This window comes from Balaenoptera borealis (assembly GCF_965194805.1).
Source record: "Balaenoptera borealis genome assembly, chromosome: 1".
Classification (NCBI taxonomy): Eukaryota; Metazoa; Chordata; class Mammalia; order Artiodactyla; family Balaenopteridae; genus Balaenoptera; species Balaenoptera borealis.
The window spans coordinates 151,651,471-151,669,355 of record NC_138860.1 but is presented as its reverse complement, the minus strand read 5'-3'; the positions used below and the strand labels follow the sequence as shown (position 1 = coordinate 151,669,355).

The 17,885-nt window shown below is 35.4% G+C and overlaps 1 protein-coding gene and 1 long non-coding RNA gene across 5 annotated transcripts in view; one reads left to right on the top strand and one right to left on the bottom strand.

The window, feature by feature from the left end:
• LOC309618310 (uncharacterized protein C1orf185 homolog) overlaps nt 1-17,885 on the top strand; it is a 246,069-nt gene that overhangs the window by 219,232 nt on the left and 8,952 nt on the right. For all 4 annotated transcript variants that reach the window (XM_082371870.1, XM_082371871.1, XM_082371872.1 and 1 more), the window contains one exon: nt 8,223-8,358. In XM_082371870.1, the coding sequence (XP_082227996.1) occupies nt 8,223-8,358 (136 nt within the window). The remainder of the gene's footprint in view (nt 1-8,222; nt 8,359-17,885) is intronic.
• On the bottom strand, nt 803-8,180 carry LOC309618482. Its single transcript, XR_014238510.1, has 2 exons — nt 1,835-8,180; nt 803-927 (listed from the first exon to the last, which is right to left on the bottom strand). It is a non-coding gene; the product is annotated as an uncharacterized lncRNA (long non-coding RNA).

Here is a 17,885-nt window from a genome sequence, read left to right as displayed (position 1 = left end):
TTTGTGTCTCCTCACAACTAGGGCAACTACCAGACGCTGGTGGGTGGCCTTGACACCCAAGGGGATGGGAGGAACCCCCAAGTGACTGGGTAGGATGTTGTGGGGAGTGAGGGAGGAAGAGAAGTGGAGGTGAGATGGTACTGGCACCCCTGAGGGGTGGCTGGGAGAGGGAAGGAGTTCCCATGCCTGGAGAGACCCATTCACCACAAGGGGATTAACAGGGACAGGGAGAGACCCTCAGGGGTTTGGAGGATCAGAGGGGAATGCGGCCAGCATTTCCCCTGCCCACTCAGGCCCCAGGGAGCATGCTGGGGTCCCAGGTCTGGTCCTCCACCTTCTGAGGACCCTCCATCCACATGGGTCCTGGGGACGTGGGAATGAGAGAAGGGGGAAGAGTAGAGGTGAGCAGGGAGGGACCCTAGGGGATCTGAAGATCGGGGGAATGGGACTAGTGTTCCCCCACCCACTCGGGCCCCAGCAAGCCTGCTGGGGTCCCGGACATGATCCTCCACACTCTGAGGCCAGAGGCAATCTGATCCCCCTCCAGCCATGCTGAGCCTAAGCCCCACCCCCCATTCCCACCAGGGCCTTTTCCAGCCATGTCGTACTGAGCCCAGACACCACCCCCCACCCAAACCCTGCCCCTGCTTAAGCCTCGCCCCACACAGCCAAGGCCTTTTCTGGCCCTTTTTTTTTTTCCTACTGTTGTGGTTCTGTTTTACCTTTCAGTTGTTGTTTCATTTATATTTTTATTTTTTCTAATATATCTGTTAGTGTTCTAAATTTTTTTAATTTTTATTCCTTCTTATTGTTCTGTTCTTTTTTTTTTTTTTTGCCATGCCATGTGGCTTCCAGGATCTTGGTTCATGGGCTGGGGGGGTCAGGTCTGAGCTCCTGTGGTGGGAGCACCAAGTCCGAACCACTGGACTAACAGAGAACCTCAGACCCCAGGGAATATTAATCAGAGTGAGGTCTCCCAGAGGTCCTCATCTCACCACCAAGACCCAGCTCTACCCAAGTGTCTGCAAACTCCAGTGTTGGAAGCCTCAGACTAAACAACCAGTAAGACAGGAGCACAGTCCCACCCATCAAAAAAAATGAGATGACAAAAGAAATATGTTACATATGGAGGAGCAAGGTAAAAACCTACAAGGCCAAACAAATGAAGAGGAAATAGGCACCTACCTGAAAAAGAATTCAGAGTAATTATAGTAAAGATGATCCAAAATCTTGGAAATAGAATGGAGGCACAGATCAAGAAAATACAAGAAATGTTTAACAAAAACCTAGAAGAACTAAAGAACAAACAAACAGTGATGAACAACACAATAACTAAAATGAAAATACACTAGTAGGAACCAATAGCAGAATAACCAAGGCAAAGAATGAATAAGTGAGCTGGAAAATAGAATGGTGGAAATAACTGCCAAGGAGTGAATAAAGAAAAAAGAATGAAAAGAATTGAAGACAATCTTAGAGACCACTGGGACAACACTAAATGCACCAACATTCTAATTATAGGGGTCCCAGAAGAAGAATAGAAAGAGAAAGGGTCTGAGAAAACATTTGAAGAGATTATAGTCAAAAACTTCCCTAACATGGAAAAGGAATTAGCCACTCAAGCCCAGGAAGTGCAGAGAGTCCCAGGCAGGATAAACCCAAGGAGAAACATGCCAAGACACATAGTAATCAAATTGACAAATATTAAAGACAAAGAAAAATTATTAAAAGCAACAAGGGAAAAATGACAAATAACATACAAGGGAACTCCCATAAGGTTAACAGCTGATTTCTCAGCAGAAACTCTACAAGCCAGAAGGGAGTGGCATGATACATTTAAAGTGATGAAAGGGAAGAACCTACAACCAAGATTACTCTACCCAGCAAGGATCTCATTCAGATTTGACAGAGAAATTAAAACCTTTACAGACAAGCAAAACCTAAGAGAACACAGCACCACCAAAGCAGCTTTATAACAAATGCTAAAGGAACTTCTCTAAGTGGGAAACACAAGAGAAGAAAAGAAACTACAAAAACAAACCCAAAACAATTAAGAAAATGGTAACAGGAACATACATATCAATAATTACCTTAAATGTGAATGGATTAAATGCTACCACCAAAAGACACAGACTGGCTGAATGGATACAAAAACAAGACCCATATATATGCTGTCTACAAGAGACTCACTTCACACCTAGGGACACATACAGACTGAAAGTGATGGGATGGAAAAAGATATTCCATGCAAAAGGAAATCACAAGAAAGCTGGAGTAGCAATATTCATATCAGATAAAATAGACTTTAAAATAAAGACTGTTACAAGCAATAAGGAAGGACACTGCATAATGATCAAGGGATCAATCCAAGAAGAAGATATAACAATTATAAATATTTATGCACCCAACATAGGAGCATCTCAATACATAAGGCAAATGCTAACAGCCATAAAAGGGGAAATTGACAGTAACACAACAATAGTGTGGGACTTTAACACCCCACTTAAACCAAAAGACAGATCATCCAGACGGAAAATAAGGAAATACAAGCTTTGAATGACACAATAGACCAGATAGATTTAATTGATATTTATAGGACATTCCACCCGAAAGTGGCAGAATACACTTTCTTCTCAAGTGCACATGGAACATTCTCCAGGATAGATCACATTTTCCAAGGTCACAAATCAAGCCTCAGTAAATTTAAGAAAATTGAAATCATATCAAGCATCTTTTCTGACCACAATGCTATGAGATTAGAAATCAATTACAGGGGAAAAAAACTGTAAAAACACAAATGCATGGAGGCTAAACAGTGCATTGCTAAATAAGCAAGAGATCACTGAAGAAATCAAAGAGGAAACTAAAAAATACATAGAAACAGATGACAATGAAAAAAAGCAGTTCTAAGAGTGAAGTCTATAGCAATTCAATCTCACCTCAAGAAACAAGGAAAATCTCAAATAAAAAATCTAACCTTACACCTAAAGCAACTAGAGAAAAAAGAACAAACAAACAAACAAACAAACAAAACCAAAGTCAGTAGAAGGAAAGAAATCATAAAGATCAGAGCAGAAATAAATGACATAGTAACAAAGAAAACAATAACAAATATCAACAAAACTAAAAGCTGGTTCTTTGAGAAGATAAACAAAATTGATAAATCTTTAGCCAGACTCATCAAAAAAAAAGGGAGAGGACTCAATAAAATTATAAATGAAAAAGGAGAAATTACAACTGACACCACAGAAATACAAAGGGTCATAAGAGAATACTACAAGCAACTATATGCCAATAAAATGGACAACCTGGAAGAAATGGACAAATTCTTGGAAAGGTACAACTTTCCAAGACTGAACCAGGAAGAATTAGAAAATGTAAACTGACCAATCACAAGTAATGAAATTGAAACTGTAATTAAAGATCTTCCAACAAACAAAAGTGCAGGACCAGATGGTTTCACAGGTGAATTCTATCAAACATTTAGAGAAGAGCTAACACCTATCCTTCTCAAACTCTTCCAAAAAATTGCAGAAGGAGGAGCACTCGCAAGCTCATTCTACAAGACCACTATCACCCTGATACCAAAATTTAAAATATCACAAAGAAAGAAAATTACAGGCCAATATCACTGATGAATATAGACCCAAAAATCCTCAACAAAATATTAGCAAACAGAATCCAACAACACATTCAAAGGATCATACACCATGCTCAAGTGGGATTTATCCATGGGATGCAAGGATTCTTCAATATATGCAAATCAACCAATGTGATACACCGTATTAACAAATTAAAGAAAAAAAACCATATGATCATCTCAATAGATGTAGAAAAAGCTTTTGACAAAATTCAACACCCATTTATGATAAAAACTCTCCAGAAAGTTGACATAGAGGGAACCTATCTGAAAGTAATAAAGCCTGTGTACGACAAACCCACAGCAAACATCATTCTCAATGGTGAAAAACTGAAAGCATTTCCTCGAAGATCAGGAACAAGACAAGGATGTCCACTCTCGCCACTCTTATTCAACATAGTTTTGGAAGTCTTAGGCATGGCAATCAGAGAAGAAAAGAAATAAAAGGACTACAAATTGGAAAAAAAGTTAAACTGTCATTGTTTGCAAATGACATGATACCATACATAGAATATCCTAAAGATGCCACCAGAAAGCTGCTAGAACTAATCAATGAATTTGGTAAAGTTGCAGCATACAAAATTAATGCACAGGAATCTCTTCCATTCCTCTACACTAACAACAAAAGATCACAAAGAGAATTTAAGGAAACAATCCCATTTACCATCACAATAAAAACAATAAAATACCTAGGAATAAACCTACCTAAGGAGGCAAAAGACCTGTACACAGAAAACTATAAAACACTGATAAAAGAAATCAAACATGACAAAAACAGGTGGAGAAATATACCATGTTCTTGGATTGGAAGAATCAATATTTTGAAAATGACTATACTACCCAAAGCAATCTACAGATTCAATGCAATCCCTATCAAATTACCAAGGGCATTCTTCAGAGAATTAGAACAAAAAAATTTACAGTTTGTATGGAAACACAAAAGACCCCAAATAGGCAAAGAAATCTTGAGAAAGAAAAATGGAGCTGGAGGAATCAGGCTCCCTGACTTCAAATTATACTACAAAGCTACAGTAATCAAGACAGTATGGTACTGGCACAAAAACAGAAATAGAGATCAAATGTACAGGATAGAAAGCCCAGAGAAAAACCCACGCACCTGTGGTCACCTAATCTATGACAAAAGAGACAAGATTATACAGTGGAGAAAAGACAGTCTCTTCAATAAGTGGTGCTGGGAAAACTGGACAGCCACATTTAAAAGAATGAAATTACAACACTCCCTAACACCATACACAAAAATAAACTCAAAATGGATTAAACACCTAAATGTATGATTGGACACTGTAAAACTCTTAGAGGGAAACACAAGAAAAACACTTTTGACAAAAATCACAGCAAGATCTTTTTTGACCCACCTCTTAGAGTAATGAAAATAAAAACAAAAATAATCAAATGGGACTTAATTAAACTTAAAAGCAAAAGAAACCATAAACAAGACAAAAAGACAACCCTCAGAGTGGGAGAAAATATTTGTAAATGAAGCAATGGACAAAGGATTAATCTCCAAAATATACAAACAGCTCATGCAGCTCAATATCAAATAAACAAACAACCCAATCAAAAAATGGGCAGAAGACCTAAATAGACATCTCTCCAAAGAAGACATACAGATGGCCAAGAGGCACATGAAAAGATGCTCAACATCACTATTATTAGAGAAATGCAAATCAAAACTACAATGAGGTATCACCTCACACTGGTCTGAATGGCCATCATCAAAAAATCTACAAACAATAAATGCTGGAGAGGGTGTGGAGAAAAAGGAATCCTCTTGCCCTCTTGGTGGGAATGTAAATTGATACAGCCACTATGGAGAACAGTGTGATGGTTCCTTTAAAAACTAAAAATAAACTACCATATGACCCAGCAATCTCACTACTGGGATATACCCTGAGTAAACCATAATTCAAAAGGACACAGGTACCCCCGTGTTCATTGGAGCACTATTTACAATAGCCAGGAGATGGAAACAACCTAAATGTCCATCGACAGATGAATGGATAAAGAAGATGTCGTACATATATACAATGTAATATTACTCAGTCATACATAAAAAGGAACGAAATTGGTTCATTTGTAGAGGTGTGGATGGACCTAGAGTCTGTCATACAGAGTGAAGTGGGTCAGAAAGAGAAAAACAAATATTGTATATTAACTAATATATGTAGAATCTAGAAAAATGGTACAGATGAACCTATTTGTGGGCAGGAATAGAGATGCAGACACAAGAACCGATGGGTGGACATGGGGGGAAGGGGAGTGTGGGACGAATTGGGAGATTAGGATTGACATATATACACTACCATGTGTAAAATAGATAGCTAATGGGAATTTGCTGTAAAGCATAGGAAGCTCAGCTCGGTGCTCTGTGATGACCTAGATGGGTAGGATGGTGGTGGGAGGGAGGGAGGTCCAAGAGGGAAGGGATATATGTATACATATAGCTGATTCACTTCATTGTACAGCAGAAACTAACACAACATTGTAAGGCAGTTATACTCCAATTAAAAAAAAAAGTCATACAACTGGATGAGACTAACCAGGGAGTGATTGTTTAAAGAGAACAACATAGGACTGGTCTTCAGCTCACCAATATTAGGCATATAGAAAAAGAGTAGGAAGAATCAACAACATCTGAGAAGGAAAAGCAGAAAGATGTGTGGTGTCAAGGAAGTCAAAATTAGAAAATGTTACAAGAAGGAGGCAATGACCAGTTGTTAAAGGTTGAGAAAGATGAGGATAGAGAAATAAGTTTTGGAATAGCAACATGGAAGTTATTGGTAGCCTTGAACAGTTTTGGTGGAGTGATGTGTTCAGAAGCTTACTTTTGTGTAAAATACAAGAGAAAATTCAGACAAGTACATACATCCTTTTAAGAAGCTTTTTTTGTTGTTGTTGTTGTTGTTGGGGAGTTGCTGAAAGGGGCAGAAACTGGAAGAAAATGTGAGGTCAAGGAAGGATTGTTTTGTTTTGGTTTATTTCCTTGAAAGACGGTAGACATGCTTGATATCTCCCTCTCTCTTTCCCACCCCTACTAAATTCGAACCATCACCAAGTTGTATTTATTTTACTTCATTAATTGCTCAAATCTATCCATTTCTCTCCATTATCATTGCCACTACCTTATCCAACTTATCATTATCCCCCACATAGTCCTACAGAGTTATAACTGACCCTTTACCTATACTCCTCATTTAATCTTCTTTGCACTTCAGCCAGATATTTTCCAAATGCAGATCTGATCAAGTCACCCCACCCTTCCACCCCATTCCCACTACATTATAAAGGACTTGCTATTGCTTTTAGGATGAAGACAAAGCCACATGACTTTTAAGGCCCTACGTGGTCTGCCCATGCATACTCTCCAATTTCATCTCCACCTTCCCTCTTGCTTTCTGTGCTTCTGCTACACTGTCCTAATCTGGCCACTAAGTCTTTGCACTTGATATTCTCTCTGACTAGAATATTCTTACTCCTACAACTCCCCTCCTCCACTACACTCTATCTAATAACTACTCCCATTTCTTCAGATACCTAATTCAATCATCTCATCCTCAGAAAAGCCTTCCCTGACCTCTCTAAACAAGTTAATTCCCTTTCTTATATACTCACAGAGTACCAGGTAGCTTTCCTTGATAACACTTTCCACAGTTGTAATTTTTCATTTTCTTGTGATTGTTTTATTAATACCTGTCTTCCTTGCTAGTGTTTAAGCTCCATGAGAGCAATGACAGTTCCATGAGTATAGTGGCTGTGCTTTTTTCCCCCTGCCATTGTATATACAACATCCAACATAATGCATGGCACATAGTAAGTACTCGGTAAATATTTGTTAAGTCAATTGAATTCAATAAATGAATGAATTTTAATTGTTAATACCACAATAAATAACATAATAAGATCTCTTGAATTAATTTGGAAAATTTCTAGTACCTCGGAAAGAAGAAAAGGCAATCAGCATTATTTTTTAAATTGTTAAGTTTAGAATTACTATTAGAAACTACATTCCTTTATACTTAATTGTCTTTGATCAGCTTTGATCAGTTTACTTGCTGCTTCATTATTTCTAACCCTCTCTCAAAATTACTTGTGGCTGCATGCATAAAGATCACAGGTACTCTTCCCTTGTAAGTCATTAGTTTCAATTCAGTTTCCTTCTACTTACTTTTGCCAGAGACATTATTAAATATAAAATTGGCCACTGAGTTCCATTTCATTTAATTTCCTTTGCCATTAAAGGCAAATCTATGAAAAGACTAATTGACATTAAAGTCGATTAATTATCTCACAACCAGAGAGAAGGTTATCAAAAACTGATGGCTAATCTTCAAACTGGAAATATTAACCCTGTGAAGAAGTAGCTTAATTTATGTTCTATGAACAAAATAGGTGTAATGAAATCAGTAACATATGAAAAGGGAATATATAAGTTGATTCGTGCTTTTAAAAATAAATATATAATATATTCTGATTTTAAAACGTTTATGTAGAACTGTTGGAAACAGAATAATTTTGTTTTATAATTCATGTTTAATAATATTCTCTATAAAATATTTTTCAGAGAAATATTTCAAGATTCCAAATTTAAAACAATTGATGAGAGATGCACACCAAGACCATCCAAGGCAAAGATTAAATCTCATTCTCAGTGTGTTTTTATTTCTCGAAATTTTCATACTGGAAATTTCCAATTACAGGTAGTGTGTAATATTTTATAGTAATGTTTTCAAATAATTTCTTTTGACACCATGTCATTAGCGTTGTTGTCTTTAAATTATTTAAATTATCCACTATTATTTTTAAATTTGAGGGACAATAACAAGGAGCTAAATTTAAATTACCCAAACTAGTTAGAGTTTATATTACAGGAAACTGAAAGACTAAATGAAAATGTCTCCTTCTACAGTTGCTTCTCTGTATCTCTAGCCTGAGAACCTGTATTCTCCATATTGGAATTGTTACAGGGATGAAGATAAATGGCATAAAAAAAAAACAAAGCAAAAATTGCTAAGCCTATCAGAAGAAAGAGATTTGGAGATAAGAGGATACTCAGATAACCAAATAACCTAACCAAACCAACTAATTGAAATTAAATACAAAATACTAATTGAAATTAATAAGGGTTTATTAAGGCTTCATTACATTCTGGGCTCTGGGTCCTACCTATTGAGGGTAGTAAGATACAAACCCTACCTTAAAAGTGCTAGTGTAGTACAAGTGGGAAAGGCAGACACATAATTAACTTTCTGTTATATGGCATCAAAAGAGTTGTATGGACAAAGTAAAACAAGGGAGACACCAGTAGAAATTTAAAACTATGATATATCTAAACAATGCATTATTAAATTTTATATGTTTTGGACTCCACGTCTAATATAGTCTTCCCTTTTTCTATTACATTTCTGAGACTCATCCAGGTTGGTGCATATACCCATCATTCATCCTTGTTTATTGTTATGTCATATTCCATTGTATTAATATATCAAATTTTATGTTATGGACATTTGAGTTGTTTTCAGTTGGTTTTTTTAAAGGAAATTTCCATAGGGAACGTACCTAACAGTAGAATCACTGACTCATGGGGTTTGTGCATGTTTAATATTATTAGATAACTTCAAATTATTTTCCAAAGTAGTTCTGTCAATATACATTCCCCTCAGGCATGCATAATTGCTAGGATTGCTCCATATCAACAAATACTGATGTTTCTAAGCTCCTAAATTTGTAACAATCTGATGGATGTGTAATACTATCTCACTAGTTTTTTCTTAATAAACTTAATTTTTTCAAGCAGTTTTAGGTTCACAACAAAATTGAGAAAAAAATTTAGAGTTCTCATATACTCCTTGCCCCCATACAAGTGCAGCCTCCTCCACTATCAACATCGTGCACCAGAGTGGTACATTTGTTACAACTAATGAACCTACACTGACACATCATCACCTAAAGTCCATTGTTCACATTAGTATTCACTCTTGAATCCTACATTCTATGGGTTTTGACATATCTATATATATAGAGAGAGAGAGAGAGAGACAGACAGACACACACACACACACACAGAAACAGGAACAAAGAGACAGAGAGACAGAGAGACAGAGATGTATGCACCATCATAGTATCAGACACAATAGTTTTATTACCCTAAAAATCTTCTTGTTCCATCCCTGTTCATCCTTCCCTCCAACCAGTGATTGTTTAGCTGTTTCCATAGTTTTGCCTTTTCCAGAATGTCATATAGTTGGAATCATACAGTATGTAGCCTTTTTGGGCTTCTTTCTCTTATTAATATGCATTTAAAGTTCTCTCTGTCTTTTCAAGGCTTGATAGCACATCTCTTTTTGGCGCTGAATAATATTCCATTGTATGGATCTACTTCAATTTATTTATTCACTCACTTACTGAAGGACATCTTGGTTGCTTTCAAGTTTTGGCAATTATGAATAAAGCTGCTATAAACATTCATGTGCAGGTTTTTGTGTGGACATATATTTTCAACTCATTTGGGTAACTACCAAGAGCATGATTGCTGGATCAAATGGTAAGAGGTGTTTAGTTCTGTTGCCAAACTGCCTGCCAAAGTGGCTGTACCATTTTGCATCCCCAGCAACGAGTGAGGGTTCCTGTTGCTCCACATCCTCACCAGCACTTGGTGATGTCAGTGTTTTGGATTTTTGCCATTATAATAGGCATATAGTAGTTTTTTGTTGTTTTAATTTTCCCTTTCCCTAATAATATATGATGCTGATAATCTTTTCATATGTTTACTTGCCATCTGTATATCTTCTTAGGTGAGGTGTCTGTTCAGATCTTTTGCTCATTTTTTAATTGGGTTGTTTGTTTTCTTATTGTTGAGTTTTAAGAGTTCTTTGTATATTTTTAATAACAGTCTTTTATCATATATGTCTTTTGCAAACACTTTTACCCAGCCTGTGGCTTGTCTTCTCATTCTCTTGATATCTCACTATAGTTTTAATTTATATTTTCCTGCTAAAAAATGAGGTGATTGTCTTTTCTAAAGTTCATTGGCCATTATGGTTTTCTCTTATTTAAAATGTCTGTTCAAATCTTTTACCTCTTTTTCTATTAGTCTTTTTATTATAAAACTTTAAAAGTTTTATATTAATATAAATGGATTATATTAATATGGATACCTAATCCTTTGTCAGTTATGTTCATTTTGATATCTTCATTTTGTGGCTTTTATTTTCACTATTTTTTAAAATTGAAGTATAGTTGATTTACAATATTGTGTTAGTTTCAGGTGTACAGCAAAGTGATTCAGCTTTTACATATATAATGTATATATATAATACATGTATTATTTTCCAGATTCTTTTCCATTATAGGTTATTAGAAGATATTGAATATAGTTCCCTGTGCTATTCATTAAATCCTTGTTCTCTATCTATTTTATATATAGTGGTGTATATCTGTTAACCCCATACTCTTAATTTATCCCTCCGCCCCCCACTTTTCCCCTTTGGTAGTCATAAGTTTGTTTTCTATGTCTGTGAATCTGTTTCTGTTTTTGTTTCACTATTTTATGGTGTGTTTTTTTTTTAATTTTTATTTATTTATTTACTTATGGCTGTGTTGGGTCTTCATTTTCTGTGCGACGGCTTTCTCTAGTTGCGGCAAGTGGGGGCCACTCCTCATCGCAGTGCGCGGGCCTCTCACTATCGCGGCCTCTCTTGTTGTGGAGCACAGGCTCCAGACGCGCAGGCTCAGTAATTGTGGCTCACGGGCCTAGTTGCCCCGCGGCATGTGGGATCTTCCCAGACCAGGGCTCGAACCTGTGTTGCCTGCATTGGCAGGCAGATTCTCAACCACTGCGCCACCAGGGAAGCCCTATGGTGTGTTTTGATGAACAAAACATTCCTTAATTTTTAAGGTAACCTAATTTCTCAGCCTTTTCCTTTAATATTTATTTCCTTCCCTACTCCAAAGTCATAAAGATACTCTTCTATGTTGCCATCTAAGAGTTTTATAGTTTTGACTACATAGATCTTTAATCAATCTAGAATTGATTTCTGTGTTTGGTGTAAATAGCAAGCCAATTTCACTTCTTTTCCAGATGTTTACCCAACTGCCTAGTAGCGTTTACTGAAATTCTTTTGGAATTTTGAGGGGAACTGCAGTGCAGTTTTAGATCAATTTGGGAAAAGCTGATTCTTTATAATATTAAGTTTTCTAATCCATGAACATGTTGTTTCTCTGTATTTACATATGTTATCTTTAATATCTTTCAATAAAGCTTTACAATTACCTTTATAAAAGCCTTGTACATCTTATACTAGCTTTTTTTTAATTTTATTTTTTATTGAAGTATAGTTGAATTACAATGTTGTGTTAATTTCTGCTGTACAGCAAAGTGACTCAGTTATACATATATACACATTCTTTTTCATATTCTTTTCCATTATGGTTTATCACAGGATATTGATTATAGTTCCCTCTGCTATACAGTAGGACCTTGCTGTTTATCCATTCTATATATACCAGTTTGCATCTGCTAATTCCAAACTCCCAATCCAACCTCCTTCTACCCTATGCTAGCTTTTATTACAGGAAATTTTATATGTTTATGCTTTTATGATATGATTTTTAAGTAAAGTATTTTGGAATGGTTTTTGATTTACAGGAAAGTTGCAAAGGTAATACAGTATAGAGTTATCCTGTACTTTACCCATTTTTCCCTGATGCTAAAAATCATTTTACCATGATACATTTGTCAAAACTAAGAAACCAACATCGTTACATCACTATTAACCAACCTTCAGACTTTATTTGGGTTCACCAGTTCTTACATGAATTTACTTTTGCTCTTTCAAGACCTAATCCAGGATACCGTATTGCATTTGTCTCTAATTTCTTCTGCTCTGTGACTGTATCTCAGTCTCCTTGTTTTACCTGAGCTTTACAGTTTTGAGGAGTACTGGCCATATATTTTGTAAAATATTCCTCAATTTGGATTTATCTGATGTTTTTCTCATTATTATACTGGGGTTATGGATTTGGGGGAAGAATAACACTGAAGTGAAATTGATATTATTTTAAAAATATTTTATTGATGTATAATTACCTACAATAGAATGCAAGACCTTAGATGTTCCACTCAGTAAATCCTGACAATGGTATATACATTTAAACAACACCAAAAACAAGATACAGAATATTTTTATCATCTGAAAAGGTTCCCTCATGTCCCCTTCCAGTCAATTCCTCTAACCATCCTGTGTAAGCACTTTCTGATTTATATCAATAAAGTTTAGTTTTAATCTGTTCCTAGATTTCATACAAATGGAATTGTATGATATGTATCTTTTACATATGGCTTTCACTTAATACAAATTTTGGGGATTCACCCATGTTACTGTATGTGTTAAAACTTTGTTCTTTCTATTAATAAGTAGTATTCCATTGTATGAATATACAATAACATGTTTATATATTCTCTCATTGATGGACATTAGTGTTGTTTCCAGTTTTTGACTAGTATGAATGACTGCTGTAAATATTTATGTACTTTTAGTAAACATATATTTTCATTTTTCTTGGAAAAATACCTGACCATGGAATTGGTGGGGCTTGGGTAGACATATGTGTATCCTTATAAGAAACTGCCAAACAAGTTTCCAAAGTGGTTATACCTTATTTCACTCCTGTCAACAATAAATGAGTGTTCCAGTTGCTTCACATCCTTGCCAACATTTGGTGTTATTAGTATTTTTACATTTTAGCCATTTTAATGGGTGTGTAATGGCATTTCAGTATGCTTTTAATTTACATTTTTCTGATAACGAAAGACGTTGAGCACCGTTTCATGTGTTCATTGGCCAGTTGCATATTTTTTTGTGACCTGCCTTTTCAAGTTTTTGCTTATTTTTAAAATTTTTTTAGTGGTTTTGTTTTGTTTGTTTTTTAACGTAATGACTTGTAGGAGTTCTTAATACAATTTGGAATTAGTCTATTGTAAGATATACATGTTGTGAATGTTTTTTTCCATACCGTGACTTATCTGTTCATTTTTGTAATGGTATCAGTTGGTAGGCAGAAATTTTTAATGTTGATAAAGACCAATCTATGATTTTTTTCTTTTAAAAGAAATTTGTATCCTGTCTAACAAATATTTATCTAAGTTTGCAAAAATATTCTATATTTTCTTTTATCTTTGCTATATAGTGTTGAGTTCTATGTTTAAGTCTATAAGGTAGAAGTCAAGTTTCATCATTTTCTATGATGATATCCAGTTGTTCCAGAAAATTTTGTTGAAAAGACATTCTTTCCCCATTGAACCAATTAGTCACTTTGAATGAAAATCAATCTATTGTATGTATGTTGGTTTATTTGCTGAACTCTATATTTTTTTTCAGTGAACTATTTGTCCTTAAACAATACTATACTGTCTTAATTATTGTAGCTTTATGTCATGGAATCAACTTTATTCTTCTTTGTTCAAGAATATTTTGGCTATTCTAGGTGCTTTGTTTTTCCATATAATTTAGAAAGCAGCTTGTTTAGTTTTTCAAAATGGCCTGCTTGAATTTTTATTGAACTGCCATTGAATCTATAAATCAATATAGGGAGAATGGATATCTTAATATTGATTCTTCTATGAGGATAATATTACTCTACTTTTTTTTTTTCTAGTGTTTTTTTTTTTTTTTTTTTGGCTGCGTTGGGTCTTTGTTGCTGCGCATGGGCTTTCTCTAGTTGTAGTGAGCGGGGACTATGCTTCATTGCAGTGCATGGGCTTCTCTTGTTGCAGAGCATGGGCTCTAGGCGTGTGGGCTTTAGTAGTTGCAGCATGCGGGCTCAGTAGTTGTGGCACGCAGGCCCTAGAGCATGCGGGCTTCAGTAGTTGTGGCACGTGGGCTCAGTAGTTGCAGCTCGCAGGCTGTAGAGCGCAGGCTCAGTAGTTGTGGCGCACAGGCTTAGTTGCTCCGCAGCATGTGGGATCTTCCCGGACAAGAGATCAAACCCATGTCCCCTACATTGGCAGGCAGATTCTTAACCACTGTGCCACCAGTAAAGTCCCACTCTACCTTTATTGACTTCTTTAATTTAAATTTATTAATTTAATTTGTTGAGGTGTTCTTTTATTTTAGTTTGTGGTTTTCAGTATAGAAGTCCTTCACATTTGCTTCAGTTTTATTTATAGTTATTTTTATGCTATGATAAATAGTATTGATTTAAAAATTTTATTTCCCAACTGTTTGTTGTTAGTAAATATAAATACAATTGATTTATCTTATCTTATTCTGAATTACAGACCAAAAAGTTGCAGAAAAATTACAAAGATGTCCTGTATACCCATCACCCGCTTCCCCCAATGACATCTTATATAAGTATACTTTATGAAAAGTATACTTTATTATAAGTATACATTATCAAAACCAGGAAATTTAGGCGACAGACCTAACTCAAAGATTACCAGTTTATGCATGTACTCACTTTTTGTTGTTTTTGTATATAATTCTATGACATTTTATCATATGTATAGGTTTGTATAACCACCACGACAATCAACATACAGAAGAATTGTTCCATCACCATAAAGGAACTCCCTCATACTACCCTGTATAGTCACTCCCCCCCCCTCCCTTTCCCTAACCTCTGGCAACCACTGATCTGCTCTCCATCACTATAATTTCTTCATTTCTAGAATGTTATATAAATGGAATCATATAGCATATGGCCTTTTGAGCTTGGCTTTTTTTCACTTAGCATAATGCCCTTAAGATCCCTCCATATCATTGCATGTATCAATAGTTTTTTCCTTTTTTATTGCTGAGTAGTGTAACATTGTGTGGATATATCACAGTTTGTTTCACCATTTATCCATTGAGGAATATTTGGGTTGTTTCCATTTAGGAGCTATTACAAAATAAGGATGCCATGATCGTTTGTGTATAGGCTTTTTGGAAAACATTACTTTTAGTTTCTCTAAAATAAATGCCCAGGAATGCAGTTCCTGGATCATGTGGTAAATATGTTTAATTTGTAAGGAAATTTCCAGATTGATTTCCAGATTGTACCATATTACATATCCACCAGTAACATATAAGAGAATCATGTTTTTGCATCCTCTTTATCATTTGGTACTTAGCAGCATTTTAAACTTTAGCCATTTAAATGTGTTTAGTGATTTTAATTTGCATTTCTTTAACGGGTAGTGATGTTGAACAGCTTTTCATATTTTTTATTTTTTTGCCATCCATACATCTTCTTTGGTGAAGAGTCTCTTCAAGTCTCTTGTGCATTTTCTAATTGGATTATCTTTCTATTTAATTTAGAGAGTATATTCTGGATACAAGTCTTTTTGTCAGATATGTGATTTACAAATATTTTCTCCCATTTGATGACTTGTTTTCATCCTCTCAAAATGAAAAACAGCATAAGTTTTAATTTTGGTAAAGTACAATTTATCCATTTTACCTTTTTGTTTTGTTTTGTTTTTATTGAAGGATGGTTGATTTACAATGTTGTATTAATCTGCTGTACAGCAAAGTGATTCATTTATACATATATAAGCATTCTTCTTTTTTATATTCTTTTCCGTTACAGTTTACCATAAGATATTGAATATAGTTCTCTGTGCTGTACAGTAGGACCTCGTTGTTAATGCATTCTACATATGAAAGCTTACATCTGCTAACCTCAACCTCTCACTCCACCCCTCCCCCAACCCCCTCCCCCTTAGTAACCACTAGTCTGTTCTCTATGTCTGTGATTCTGTTTCTGTTTCATAGATAGGTTCATTTGTGTCATATTTTAGATTCCACATATAAGTGATATCATATGGTATTTGTCTTTCTCTTTCTGACTACTTCACTTAGTATGATAAACTCTAGTTGCATCCATGTTGCTGCAAATGGCTTTATATTTTGTTCTTTTTTATGGCTGAGTAGTATTCCATTGTGTATATATATATATACCATATTTTCTTTATCTATTCATCTGCCAATGGACATTTAGGTTGTTTCCATGTCTTGGCTATTGTGAATAGTACTGCTATGAACATAGGGGTGCATGTATTTTTTTGAATCATAGTTTTGCCCAGATACATGCCCAGGAGTGGGATTGCTGGATCATATGGTAATTCTATTTTTAGTTTTCTGAGGAACCTCCATACTGTTCTCCATAGTGGCTGCACTGACTTACATTCCCACCAACAGTGTAGGAAGGTTCCCTTTTCTCCATACCCTCTCCAGCATTTGTTATTTGTAGACTTTTAAATGATGGCCATTCTGACTGGTGAGAGGTGGTACCTCATTGTAATTGATTTGCATTTCTCTAATATTAGCACTGTTGAGCATCTTTCATGTGCCTATTAGCCATCTGATTTCTTCTTTGGAGAAATGTCTGTTTAGGCCTTCTGCCCATTTTTCACTGGGTTGTTTGCTTCCTTGTTGTTGAGTTGTATATTTTTCCTTTTTGAATCATGCTTTAAGTGTCATGTCCAATAACTCTTAGTCTAACCCTAGGTCACAAGGATTTGTTTCTAAGTTCTCTTCTAAAAGTTTCTTAGTTTTAGGTTGCTTTGTTTTATATTTAACAGCTTTATTGAGATATAGTTCACATACCATACAATTTGCCTTTTTAAAGTGTCTAATTCAGTAGTTTTTAGATATTCACAGAGTTATAGAACCATCTTTACAATCAGTTTAGGACACCTTTATCACCTCAAAAAGAAACCCTGTACCTTTAGCAATCACTGCCCCTCCATTTTCCTCCAACCCTCCTAGGCCTAGACAGCCACTAATCTATACTTTCTGTACCTATAGGTTTGCCTATTCTGGAATTTCTTATAAATAGAAATATACAATATAAGGTCTCTTGTATCTGCCTTTTCATTTAGCATAATGTTTTCAAGGTCCATCTGTGTTATTGCATATATCAATATTTTATTCTTTTTCATGGCCAGATAATATTCCATTGTGTGTGGATATATCACATTTTGTTTATCCATTTATCAGTTGAAGGACATTTGAGTTGTTTCCACTTCTTGACTATTATGAGTAATGTCACTATGTATATTCGTATACAAGTTTTTGTGTGGGTATATGTTTTCATTTCTCTTGGGTATATACCAAGGAATGGAAATGCTGTGTCATATGGTAACTCTATGTTTAATCTTTGAAGAATTGCCAGACTGTTTTCCAAAGTGCCTGCACCATTTTATATCCCCACAGGAAGTATATGAAGATTATATTTTGTG